General features: G+C 37.5%; 1 protein-coding gene across 3 annotated transcripts in view; it reads left to right on the top strand.

Moving 5' to 3' along the window:
• The window catches only part of NKAIN3 (sodium/potassium transporting ATPase interacting 3), a 346,346-nt gene extending 333,986 nt beyond the window's left edge, over positions 1-12,360 (top strand). For 2 of the 3 annotated variants that reach the window (XM_040067999.1, XM_040068008.1), the window contains exon 6: positions 11,344-12,360. In XM_040067999.1, the coding sequence (XP_039923933.1) occupies positions 11,344-11,357 (14 nt within the window). In that variant the 3' untranslated portion in view covers positions 11,358-12,360. Of the gene's footprint in view, positions 1-7,633; positions 7,718-11,343 lie in introns of all 3 variants that reach the window. The other variant, XM_040067990.1, reaches the window with a different exon arrangement.
• Positions 12,361-12,957: the final 597 nt, after the last annotated feature.

The following is a 12,957-nucleotide window of genomic DNA, read 5'->3' as shown; positions in this document are numbered from 1 at the left end:
TTTAGTTAGTTTCAGCTAGCTAGGGCAGAGAAGTTCCCTGGACTGTTTTTTTTTCCTTTTTCTTGGAACTGTTTAAACCTGCTCTGGACTGAAAACCCAGGGGAGCACTGGGGGCTGCACCTGTGGCCCACCGGGGCCTGGACCTCGGCATTTTCCAGCAGCGCCGGAGAGACTGGGACTGAGGAGAGACTGAGAGAGAGCCGAGCTACACCCACGGCAAGGGCTTTCTCAATTTGCCATCTCACTCCAGAACAAGAGGTTTTATTGTTTCATATTATTCATTCTTAGTACTTGTATGCACTTTGTTTGTTTAGTAAAATAGTTTTTTCCACTTTTCTCCAAAGAGGTTTTTTTTTACCGGACCGGTTGGAGGGAGAGGCCATTTGGGCTTGCTTCCTTAGAGGGATCCTCTACAGGGGTTTTCTCCCAAATTTGTCCCAAACCAGGACAAGGATGATAGTAACAAATTTCAGGAGCAGCCTTTCATCCCTGGGAAGGTGGGAAGCTGAGAAAATCCAGAATCAGTGATAAGAAGAATTCCTTCAGTCCTGTAACCTACCTTTTTAAAATAAAATTAATGTTCTGTTGTGAATGGATTATGTGAACTTTCTTCAATACATAGAAATCCTTTCCTCCAAATGTCACATGTGTTCTAGTATGTCATATATTTGATCTTGCAAATACTTTTCTCTTGGAATTTTATCTTTAATTTTTCATTAGGGTTGAACAGGTTCAGCATTAATTTTAAAAACAGGGAACATTCATTTCTCATACTAAAATATCAGTGGCTTGTACTTACGGTTAGAAAAAGCAGCTGTGATATTTTTGGGTATATAATAATGAGGCAGTTATATATATATAACTTAAGTGCTGCCTCAGAAATAAATAATTGGACCATACTGACAAATAACTGAAGCCAGGAGAAATTCTGTGGAGACAGAGAAAGACAGGCCAGGAACAGAGCCTCGCAGGACTCAACTGATAGGAAAAAAACCCCTAACAACTTGAAAGAACAAAACACCTAACCTGCAGCCTAACAATGAACTGTGAGTGGAATAGATCAATTCCAATCGGTCTGAGCATCTGCACTGACCATTTTTGAAAGAATGCTGTAGTTTATGGCATCAGCCTCAGCAGTAATATAAAGGCACACTAATACACAGCGTGTATTCCTGGATCGGAATACCAAAAAAAAGATCAAAGCATAACTTCAAAAAGCAGACTCAGAGTTCTGTCTCTTTTGAAGTCAACTTGGACACATTTATTGTGAAGATCACGTGTCTGAAGGTGTGACCGAAGCTGCAACAGCCTTCTGTAAATAGTCTTGGGACTATTTGAGTTGCCACTTTAGTGGATAGATTGGATGGATTAGGGGATAGAACTCACTGACTTGTTTCTGTCCTGATATCATGTGAATGTAATTGATAGATGTAGTTTCTGGGCATTTAATGTCTTTTATGCAAGGACTATTTTTCCTTTGCAGGCTTAATTTGTACATAGGCAGTATAGTAACTTAAAGAGGGAAACACTGGACATTCTGCACCAAAAGGGAATAGATCAAAAAGGGTGCCAGAAAGGGAAAAAAAAGTAGTTAGTGAAGACTAAATTTTACCAATTTTACGTCTCTAATTTTCTCACTGTATATTAAAAAAAAATATCTAGGAAGTTTCAATTAAAATTGTCTACAATTTACTTTGATCATATTCAGAAAGAAAGCTACCCTTCACTGTATTTGAGATCTCAGACTAGAACTAGCAATAGTACCTTTAAATACAAGCCTCAGAAAAAAACCCCAGCTTTATTTGTCTGAAATGTTTTAAAGTATGACTTCCATATATTAGTATTCTCACTAGGATGTTAGCATTTTCATTAAAATGAGGAACAGAAAAACATAAATACCTATAAAGGAAGAAAATGTATCATCAGACATACTTAGTTTGAATTGCATTGCTGAAGAATAACATAAGTCACAGCCAGCTATGATGAGATGCATGGGATGGTTGAGGCCCAAGATGACAAGTATTTAGAGAGATTACAGTATAACATTTTAAAGCAAAATGGAAAACTACTCCTCATAAACTTAAACTTTGAATGTGGGTTGGCAGATGGCACAATGTCAGGAAAAATGAATGTTTTCTAAAGCCTAAAGGAAACAATTTATACATACCTGCAGCATAAAGTATTATTTTTTCTGATAGCGAATTAGTGATAGCAAACTTGTAGTAAATATTACTTGATAATAGATATTTTACTATGTGCCTTATGTGTGATAACCATATTTTTCTAGAGACTTTTACCATGCAGTGGCCAGGAGTCCTTAATGACTTCAAAGGCACTGAAAAATACTTACTTTTAGGGGAAAAAACCCCAGCAAAACACCATCATCAGGCAGCCTGTCACTTAGTTTCAGTAATGGGATGGTATGGCTGTAAATATCGTTCAAAGGCATGGCACAGAGAAGATTTTTGAAAGATACTTTTCAGATTTTGAATGACTGGGGAGGTCTGGGTTGAGAAGTTTTGAGCAATTTTCACTTCCTATCTTGGATCTGCTTCATACTTCCTTCATCTTACTGGACAGTCATATCCTTAGAGAATAAATCATATTGATAGCTTGGATGTCACATCACTGGTAAAATGAGGAGACAGTTAAGTAACATGCCAGTGCCCTTTCTAGGGCAGCTTCTGAGAAGATCCTTCTTTCAGTGCAGCCCTGCAGAGAAGTGTGGTACTTACATGTTACAAGGTAGAGCAGTTTTTAAAATTATGATCTATCCCAGTGGTGAAAACTAAGAAGAATATCTGGTGCAAATATCTTAATAATTACTGTGGAACATTGAAATATTCCCCTTCCAGCTTCCAGTAATAAAAATTTAAGTAAAAGGTTGCCTCTTAGTAATTTTCTACCACTTTATCCTGTTTTAACCTGATTACCATCTGCCGGTACTTTATAGAGACAGAGCAGCAATCTGAGTGCCACAAATGGTTACTGATGCCTCTTCTTCTCACTTTCTTAATTGTCCTGCACACATTTTCCCTCCTTTAGTCCTCTATATAAATGAGAAGCTAGTCCTGTGATCCTGCAATGGAATGTTGATTCTTCTGCTACGTGGTTTGAGACTTAGGTGTCCAGGCTTAGTATGAAGAAGGGAAAATAGGAAGTTTTGGCTCCAGATGGATAGCTGGCTCGTGCAGTGAAGAGTGTAAAGGGCAGAGGATCTCTTGAGGTTGGAAGGCAACTGAAAAAGCAGTTTTTTCAGGAAAAAAACATGCTTATCTGGAAAGTTTATGTAAGCTACAAGTGCAAACATTGGAAAGTCCAAAGTTTGGACTTCATGCCTGTAGCACTGATTTATCATCAACCCCCCAGTTTTGCTTCCTGTTCCTAATTGATTTTGGTTCCTCTTCTGCTAGTTACAACCCCCTCTGTTGCATACCTTTTCTTAATGAAAGTAATTGCATTGATATATTGCCATTCAATGAAAAAGCTCACTACAAGGAGAATACTTCAGTGCAAAATGGTATTTGGAACACCATAGGTTAAGAAAATCCTCTGTACATAAAAGTACAAGTTTGAGCACCTGCTACTCTGCCTCTCTCTTGGAAAGGGAGGTGCCAACCATTTGAGCCATCAGCTTTGGGGCTTACCTCCATCTATAAAATGGGGAGGCAAGAATATAAGGTATTCCAGGCCAAGAGACTGCAGGATTTACTAAGAACTGTGCTATTGCCACATTGCTGCTCGGTTCATACGCTGCATCTCCAGACATGCTTAGAATTTGTCAACTTTGAAAGAAGAATTTAATAATATACCAATGAGCTGACAAGCTCTGGCAGCTTTTTGCAAAGGGCCTGCCAGCAGGTCAATAGGATATTGCCAGAGAAACTGAATTCCGCATGAGAAGGTGGAAAAGGAGAAAGGATTTTTTTTTTCCTGACCTCTGATTCTCTTATGCTAACTTCAAAGGAAAGCAAATTTTAACTTGCATATGGGTGAATGAGCTGGATAAATAGTAGTAAGGCAACCCGAAATGTCATGTGTCTAGAAAAGAATAACCCTCAAAATTCCTGATGACAGTGGATACACTTTCTTCAGCCAGCAGCACACTGCACTTTTCTCACTCAGGCAGATTACGACAGCTGTTGCTCTGATACCGCCGTGAATGGATGAACATCACTTTAATGGACTGCCTGGGTGGACAGCCAGCACAGATTTGCACTTCCAAGCACAGCAGGTAGTGAACTCTAAAGGAACACTTCACACTGGCCATTAAGCATCCAACATGACCACAAAACTGAGGTGACACAAGGAGAGAGCAATTCCCTGGGAATAGGGATCATGTTTTGCAGCCAGCTGCAGATAAAATAACCAGCTTCTGCTGTAACCTGCTATTATCTGTGGGATGCTAAAAAATCCTCTCCCTAGGATTTTAAGTTTCTCTCTGCATGACTGTGGTTAATGACTGGACTACATGGGGTGTTCATTATTTAGTGACTGAATATCCCTACTGCTGCGGTTGTTAGTTTCGGGGGGGTTTTTGGTGATTTTTTTTTTGGTGTTTTTTGGGTGTTTTTTTTAAATTATTATTATTATTTTTTATTTTGGGGGTTTTTGTTTTGTTTTTAATTTAAAGCATAAAATTATAGAACTGTATAGCACACTGGTTTTTTTAATTGAACTTTCTTCCCGGGTTATGCAACCTGCTGAAGCTATTTAATGTAGTCCTGTGAAGCTAGGGCAGAAATTATACAGAATCCATTAACCAGGTAGAAATAAACAACAAAAAATTTTTATATTGTCCTTAAACCAATATTTTACCCTTGGAAAACCTTGGAAGTATTTACTTCTGGCCAATCAAGGAGAGGTATGTATGCATCAAAAAGTTCATCTAGTGTAAAATTTTAAGATATTTGATGCCTGCTTACACTGAAATGTACGTAATAATGTCTTTGCATCCAATGAAAATTAAAATCCAATTTTCCCTGTTTAATGGCCATTTGTGGGCTTAGTCTTGTAAGTCTACTAATTATAAGGGATGAAGATACCAGGTAAAATCAAAATTAATTTTTAAAACTAGAAGTAACTTAAAATTCAAATAATTTAGGACAAATCTTCATATTAAAAAGTTATCAGCCATAAAATAGAGTGCATAATGAAAAATGGCACATTCCATTGCCTTGTGTGATAGAACAGCTTCTTGCTTTGAGAATGAGCTTCATAGAAATTTTAAGGTGAACTTCAGCTTTAATACTACATAAGGCATCTTGAATTGCTAAAGAGAAAGCCTTGGCTAAACAGGTTTGAGCAGCTCATCTGAACACTTGCTGGATGGTGCTATTAAATATATTCTCCTTGTCAGAACAAAGACATGTCTCTGTTGTCAATCATTAATACATCTCAGCTTCATTCCTCACTCAAAAAGATTTGTTGGTAGAAAGGCTAGTTACTTTAAATTCTCTCCCTGCTTACAATTGCAGATAATGCTTGTGATTGCTGAGAGGAATGGCGTGTGGTTCTGAAGTGGTGAATTGCCTCAGAAACTTTATTTTAGCTCCTTGTGTTAGCATGTGCTCAACTACAAAAAAAAAACCAAACCACTGTGGACATGATTTATTCTTAAAAAATATTCAGTAAATTTATAATGTATTAGATATCTAGCATTAAGCTCTGAGGTTCCTAGCATGTGAAGGAGATCAATCTGTTAAAGCATGTCCAGAAGAGGGGCACCAAATAGATTAGAGGGATGGAGCACCCCTCCTATAAGGAAAGGCTGAAGAATTGGGACTGTTCAGCCTGGAGAAAAGAAGGCTTCAGGGTGACCTGATGTTGACCTTCCAGTACCTGAAGTAAGGTAGCCTAAAAGAAAGATGGAGAGGGACTTTTTATAAGAGCATGTAGTGACAGGATGAGGAGGAATGGCTTCAAACTGAAAATGAGTAGGTTTAGATTAGATTTTAGGAAGAAATTCTTTATTGTGAAACTGAGGAGACTCTGAAACAGATTGCCCAGAGAAGTTGGATGCCCCATCCCTGGAAGTGTCCAAGGCCAGGTTGGATGAGTAGCCTGCTCTAGTGGAAGGTGTCTTTTCTATGGCAGAGGGGTTAGAACTAGAAGATCTTTAAGGTCTTTTGCAGCCCAAACCATTCTGTGATTATGTGGCTTAAAAATCAACTTTTGCAACAGTCCATCTGCAACTATTTCCTCTGCAAGGATTAGATCCCAGTAGGGCTGAGGTAAATTTTCATGCATGTTATGGCATATAGTGACAACATTCTGAAGGAGAGCTGCAGCATGAAAGAAATACAGTAGAAAGAAGAGGTGCAGATAGGCTGGGGCAGGCACTGGAGCTGGGCAAGCTCTTCAGCACATTATGTCCTGCTCAGGCAGTTTTAAGAGAACAGTCTTGGGGAAGAGGTAATGCTGCGTGGTTGGAGTACATCAAGTTCAGTTTTGAGCTACTTCTGGACTCAGGAGGAGAAGCAAACTGAAATCAACAGGAGCATTATTTCCACAGATTTCAGTGGTTATTTCATTAGTCTGTCAATCTCTAAGCCTCTTTCTCCCACCTCCTCACCCTGGGTAAGCAGTCTTTGTTGGTCTACCTAGAGCACACATTGACTGGGAAAGGACTGCTTTTTCATTCATTGCTTGTACAGCAATTGGCACAATGAGTATCAAAATTCTGCTGAGGACGTTTGCAAATATGCCTGTATATAAAAAGGGGAAGGAGGTTGCTTTCCATGTGACCAAAGAATCCTGCTGTGAATTTGCATCCAGCTCTGGACCTGTCTGCAAAAGGCCTTTTGAAATCAATAGAGTAGCCTTTTCCACAAACCTGTTTTTAAGATTTCTAGGATAGCTTGAAATTGTGGCCTCTTAGAGCTGCTTAAAATCTTACCAAAATAAAAAAATACAAGACTCAGACTAAAATGTCTTTTTAAAAAATCATTATCACCACAGAAGGAGCTAAAAACTTCTCAAGAGCACATTATTTCTGACATAGAAAGTAGAAGGATCCTGAAAAGGTGTCCTGACCCCACAAGTTCATCCAGAGAAGATGCTGCTGCTTTTCTGTATTTAGTGATCTCTTGTTTATTCTTAACTCAGCTCTCATGCCTTTGGTTTTTGTTGATGCTTTTCTACAAGTCCATTGAGCCTGAAGAGTTTAGGTGAAATTAGGTTCACAAGCTAAACTGTTTCCATTGCTCAAATTTCTAAACATTTATACAGGAGTTAAAGGGGAATTATTAAATAAATTATATATATACACTGAGATTTCCCTAAAGAGAACCAGCTATTTTACCCCGTGGTGGTTTCTCTTTACATGCTCTGCGCATCCGTGAACGCTCCTTTTGCACACACACTGGCAGGAGTGTGTATGTCTGCTCATCCAACTGCTGCCTGTCTTTCCAGGCATGGGGCTAAATAGGCCCCCAGGAAGACAGAGCATGGAACCTTCTGTAAGCAGTTTCCACAGCATCTTTATCTATTTGGTTTATTTCTTGTATGCAAGCCTCTGTGTGCACTTACTTTTTTTTTTTTTTTTTTTTAAAACAGAATTTGTCCACATTTCTTTTTCAGTTGACATATTTTCATTTCCATTTGTTCATTTCTGGAACTGTTGTATTTTCAGTTGATTTCATAGGTGGACTTGACACATACTCCTACCGACAGCCCCCCCAGGAACATGTTGAGTTAAAGCCTGTAAAGCCTGTAGGTAAGGTTCTGGTCTCACAGACCACATTAATCCTTCTAACTGAACTGAACTGAAAGCTAACCTTCTCCTAAAATAATTTGGGCATCAGATTACTGATAATTTAATTATATTTTAATTAGAACTTAATTAGAAATTAATCCACATAAAGCATTCGAGTAAGGACACTTTGTCGTTGATGGCATATCCGCTAAAGCAAGGATTAGGACATATCACCATGTCTGCCACGTCGTGCCTCGTCTTAATGCAGGGAGAGGCTCTCGCTGAAGGATGGAATTGCTTTCTTGCTGAATTTTTAGCACGAAAAGAGCTGGTTTATATCCTCTGCATCTGCAGAAACCTTAATGAGATTAACCCATTTATAAAGAGGCAGTAGTTTTTACATTTGTCTAGCAACTGAAAGAAAACATTTTGCTGAAAAACTGCTTGTCAGCTTAAAATCTATCTATAGAGTTGCACTGGAAATTCATTATCTCCTTGTCATCAATTATTTGCTTGCACCATGAAAATCACATTTTCATAGACTCTTCCTGCTTTGCTGCTTAATGAATAAGTTTGAATGCATGTCTATTCTTTTTATTTGGAAAAAATTAGGATGTGTGGAGACATTAGTACTATATGTATTTTGGCAGAACCTCATACAACCTCAAGTAGATGATTTTTTGAAGTATTATTGGTAAAGCAGAAGTTGTTAACTTGGAAATTCTTTAAGGCTGGAACTTGTGATGTTGCTCTCTGTCTTTAAATTTACGTTTGGGCCTTTCATGCCTCTTAAATGAAATGCACATACACCTAATTGACTGAAACTGATTTAATGACTTACTCTTTTTTACTTATCACTTAACAGAATCAGAAAGGGTTGAAGGTTTTTTCCTGGTGTACACATGTGTGCGCATGCTAAGAGTTTTAATTTAAAATGGAAAATTGCTAAAGAATTGTTTGGGGTTGGAACTTGACACCTGAACTTCGTGACTTTACTAATTTTTGCGGGTTTTTAAAATATATATTATTCGTGATACAGCTTTCGATTTGTAGAAATAAAAAGACACAAATTTTTACTAAAAATTTATCTAAACATTATAGAATTATGAAGGCCCAAAATCATGGTGTATACTAGAACAAGAACAAATAGCACATTAAGACAACTAAATGAAATTATGAACCTTCTGACTTTTGACTAAATACATACTCTACATTGAAGTCTACATTTCTGTAGTAATATTTCACTAAATATCTATTTTGCTGCATTTTCTGTCAGAAAGATGACTGCGAAATTGGGGTTTGAACCTTCTAAATAAGTTGCTAGAGTATAAAGTTAAATTGATATTCAGGAGCAAGAGGGCCATACCTGCAACATTTGCATAAAAGATTTTAATCTCAGCCTGTATTCAGATTAGTTTTTAAGCATCAAGTGCGTAAATGTTTAGTACTTTCTTAGCGAACTTACTATAATTAAAGAGGAGAATAAAAGACATATATTAATGAAATACTTACAAATACATTCCTGCAAAATATATTCATTTGTTTTGCAGTAGAAAAGTCACAGCATCTGATAATTTGTTCTTTGACAGGAGATTTTCAATAAGTAGCTCAAGGGATTTGAGGGTTGTTGGTGGTCTTACAATACTGGAGAATAAGAGTTATCTTCCCATTTCCGATGAGCGGGTATCCTTGTGCTGCTGGAAGGGCCTTCTCTGGCCTCTTTATTGCTTCAAGGGGTACAAAACTGGTTCAGAAATTATACTGCATTTCCTTCTTTATTGATATTTTGGTTGTATGTACTGAAAGATATAGAGGACCTTTATCTAAGTTGGGAGGGAAATTACTGTCAGTGATCAAAGTCTGAATTAAAAGCCAAGTTGCTGGAAATAATTTGGTCAGTGGATTGTGCCAGAACTTTGCAGATGCTTATCTCTCTGCAGCACATTAGCCTTCGTGACTTCTTTTGATAAGTTAATTGCTATCTGTATCAGTCATATACACTCTGAAAGTCCTTCATATCTCTAAAATGCAACTTCTGGTGCCCAGGCTGCGCAAAACTCTGAGAGTTAGAATTCTCTCAGAACTGAACATGAATAATGCTTGTAAAAATACATTCAACACCTCTATAAATGTTACTTTATAGATGAAAGCTTGGCTATATTTCTCTTTTTCTCATCCTTTTTATATCCCTTATTTAATTCATAAATTAACTTAACATAGCCCATTGAAAATACAAGGCACTGTGTTCTCATCCAAACTATGCAGAAGACAGTCTGCTTTTATCAGGTGCTCACATTCAGTATAATGTCTGCTCAGTGCTACCATAATCATTAACGATTGGCAAAACTAAGATCAGTTTTCCTTCTCACCTCTGAGAAGAAGTTAAATTTGAACTTGTTCCCACGGGGACCAGTTTTTAATCCAAATATGAATGATCACTGCTTGCCTGTTTGCTCTTTGTTCTTCTGCCTGTAACTCTGTTAGGCTACAGGACAAGGAGGAGCAGGATCTTTGCCCTCAGCCACGCAGTTTCAATTAAGATGTGTGTAAGGCAGAAAACACCAGGGGGAGTAGAAAAAGGTTCGTGTTCTCTTTGGGACTAAAGCATATGGACAATCAAGAAGGCTGTTGTGCCTGTTTGAATCACAGTATCGACAGCCAGGTCGCTCAGTAATATTCAGAAACGCTTCACGTACTGATATGCGGAAAAGAGAGGAGCATGGTGGCTAGAAGGGAAAAATAAGAAGCTAAGTTTTGGCTTGCATTAGAGGTTATTAATAATAATAATAATTATATCATAATATATGTTAATAATATTATATAATATAATAATCGTGCTGTAATAAAAGCAATGTACTAATATAATAATGAAAAAATTAATTATAATTGTAATAGTAATAATAATAATAAAATAAAACTCCTAGAGCTTTGAACAACTCATTCTGGACAGACGCTGAATTCCTAATTCCAGTTAGGGATGTCCCCAGCCTTTTTAAGAACATTACTAATTTGTGCTTGTGGAACTGATCCACGGTATGAGAATCTGTGCCAGTGGAGAGGTGACCGCTCCATAATTGCATCTGCGTGATCCTGTCCTGTTTGTATCTTCTCCTGAGACTTTACCCATCTTTTAATTGCTCTGAAAGACCAACACAGATTTTCCAAGATTACACAAGTGAAAATGGTTACAGGGAGTCATGTGAGAATACATAGATGCAGCAGGTGTGTCACTGTGGTGAGGACTATAAATAGCATGAGTCCAGCTCAAATGCTCACGTTTGTAATAAGATCATGTCAGAATTTTATAACTGGGTGAAAATATGTCTCATGCTATTGAAATATATTATGCTAAAATGAAACTATTATTGTATGAGATTCAGATATGCTTTATTTGGGACTTCTCCTAAATGTTTTTTGCTTTTCTGGTATCCAAAGTACAAAGTTACTGCTTTGTACCCAGCCATTCTTTCTTGGCCATATAGGTGAGTCTCACAGCTGATGAAATTAGAAATGAACTAATGAACACTTGTTCATTAGTTACTAACCTCTCATTTGGTATGAATTTACAGATTACAAATTAGAAATATATTAGAAGATAAACAAAATAGATTTTCCTTTGTAAGTAATTCTTATATCCTGCTTTTTAGGTCGAAGTAAGTAATGAACATGGACTCAAGACTTCTGCTGCTGTAGCTGAAGAAACAGGTTTTAGAAAAAAAGACCAACCTTGTGACTCATCGTTCTGGAAGAAACCCACCACATCTGTTCTTTACGGCATGTGGATTGTTCTTCCCACAGGCTCGGTGTCATTATCAGCGTTGTTATTTCGTAGATCCTTGTAGATGATCTTGAATTTTTAAATAATTTACTTATATGGACACTTGTAAATTGTAAATTCTTTTCTTTTTTAATTTCAATATTTTTACAATGTTTAGTGTTGAGGCATGAAAACAAAACAACCTGTGAAAACTAGGAGGAGGGTGCGTCTTTCTCAAAAAATCAGTATTTTTTGACTGATAGGATCATACTGTGCCTGGTCAAGATTATGTCAGTAAACAGTAATTTTGACTCCAAAATATGCAGCAGGAGTCAAACCCTAACAGTGCTCAAGAGATCATTTCAATGTTGTCTTAAAATACACAATGTCCACTTCTTGCAATGTTTGAACTGCTGAATGCAGTAGGGATTGATCTATGACTCTTCTTACCCAGAGGTTCAAGCACTAATGTACTCACCTAACTATTGCAGTTCATATATGACTCCTCCTTTCCTAATCTCCTTTGCCCCAAGTCCATCTCGAGTAGCTGTCTCTGATTTGAAGAGATGTAGGACAACTGCTCAATGGATGTCCATCTCTCCATCTCTAGGAAACCTTACACCCCGGGCTGTTTAGATGTCTGTGATTTGCACATTTTTAAACTCCTTTCCTCCCCTCTCCCAGGAAGAAGCCAAGCATGAATGTACAGTACAAGGCACCAACTGAAGCCTTAGAAGCCTCTGGGGACTAATTTTTCTCTTAATTTAAAAGTAAACAAGCAAAACTGAAAAATGTGTGTAAAAATTTGTAAAGTTATTTGTAAATACTTCTAGACAAAGAACATGTATGTAACTGTGGTATTTTGTTTTCTATTCTGTCACCACTAGCATAAAGTGATACACAAAGCTATTTTCTCTGGAGAGCTGTTCTTTTTAACAGAACACTTTGTTTCTTTCATCTTAATTACAATATAAAGTGCTGTGTAGATTTGTATGCCCCAGAGAGTCACGTCTCTCTACAAAGTCTGCATGCCTCAACATTGAGCAGAAATATCATGAGGGTTTTGAGTCTGTGGTTTTGCACTGTTCTCACTTAAACATTTCATTGGTGGGACAGCCAGGAAGGCTGTTCCTTCTGATATGTGGTTCTCTAACTCTGCACCAGAGGCTGAACAGATGCTCACAAAGTTCCTCTATAGATACCCTAAGAAATCTTCAGCTGATCTAAACAACATTTAGGTCCTAAATTTACAGTCTTCTATCGTGTATTTTCAAGTGTGAGCAGGTGAGAGCTAGAAGAAAGCTTGTCTTGATTCTTTCCCCCATAAAATCTGTGTTATTTACCAATATGAACCTATAAGGCACGCTAATAAATACAATGGAAATAGAGTCCAATATTTTCAGGTAACATGGGTTTTGTGGTACATCCACCTGCTTTCCAGCTAGTTAACTTAAAGACCTCACTGACTTTAGAGAAAACACAATCTGAACTTTGGTTAACCTTC

This window comes from Hirundo rustica, chromosome 1 (genome assembly GCF_015227805.2).
Source record: "Hirundo rustica isolate bHirRus1 chromosome 1, bHirRus1.pri.v3, whole genome shotgun sequence".
Lineage (NCBI taxonomy): Eukaryota > Metazoa > Chordata > Aves > Passeriformes > Hirundinidae > Hirundo > Hirundo rustica.
Note: the sequence above shows the minus strand (reverse complement) of the source record. Positions and strands in the feature narration are given on the sequence as shown.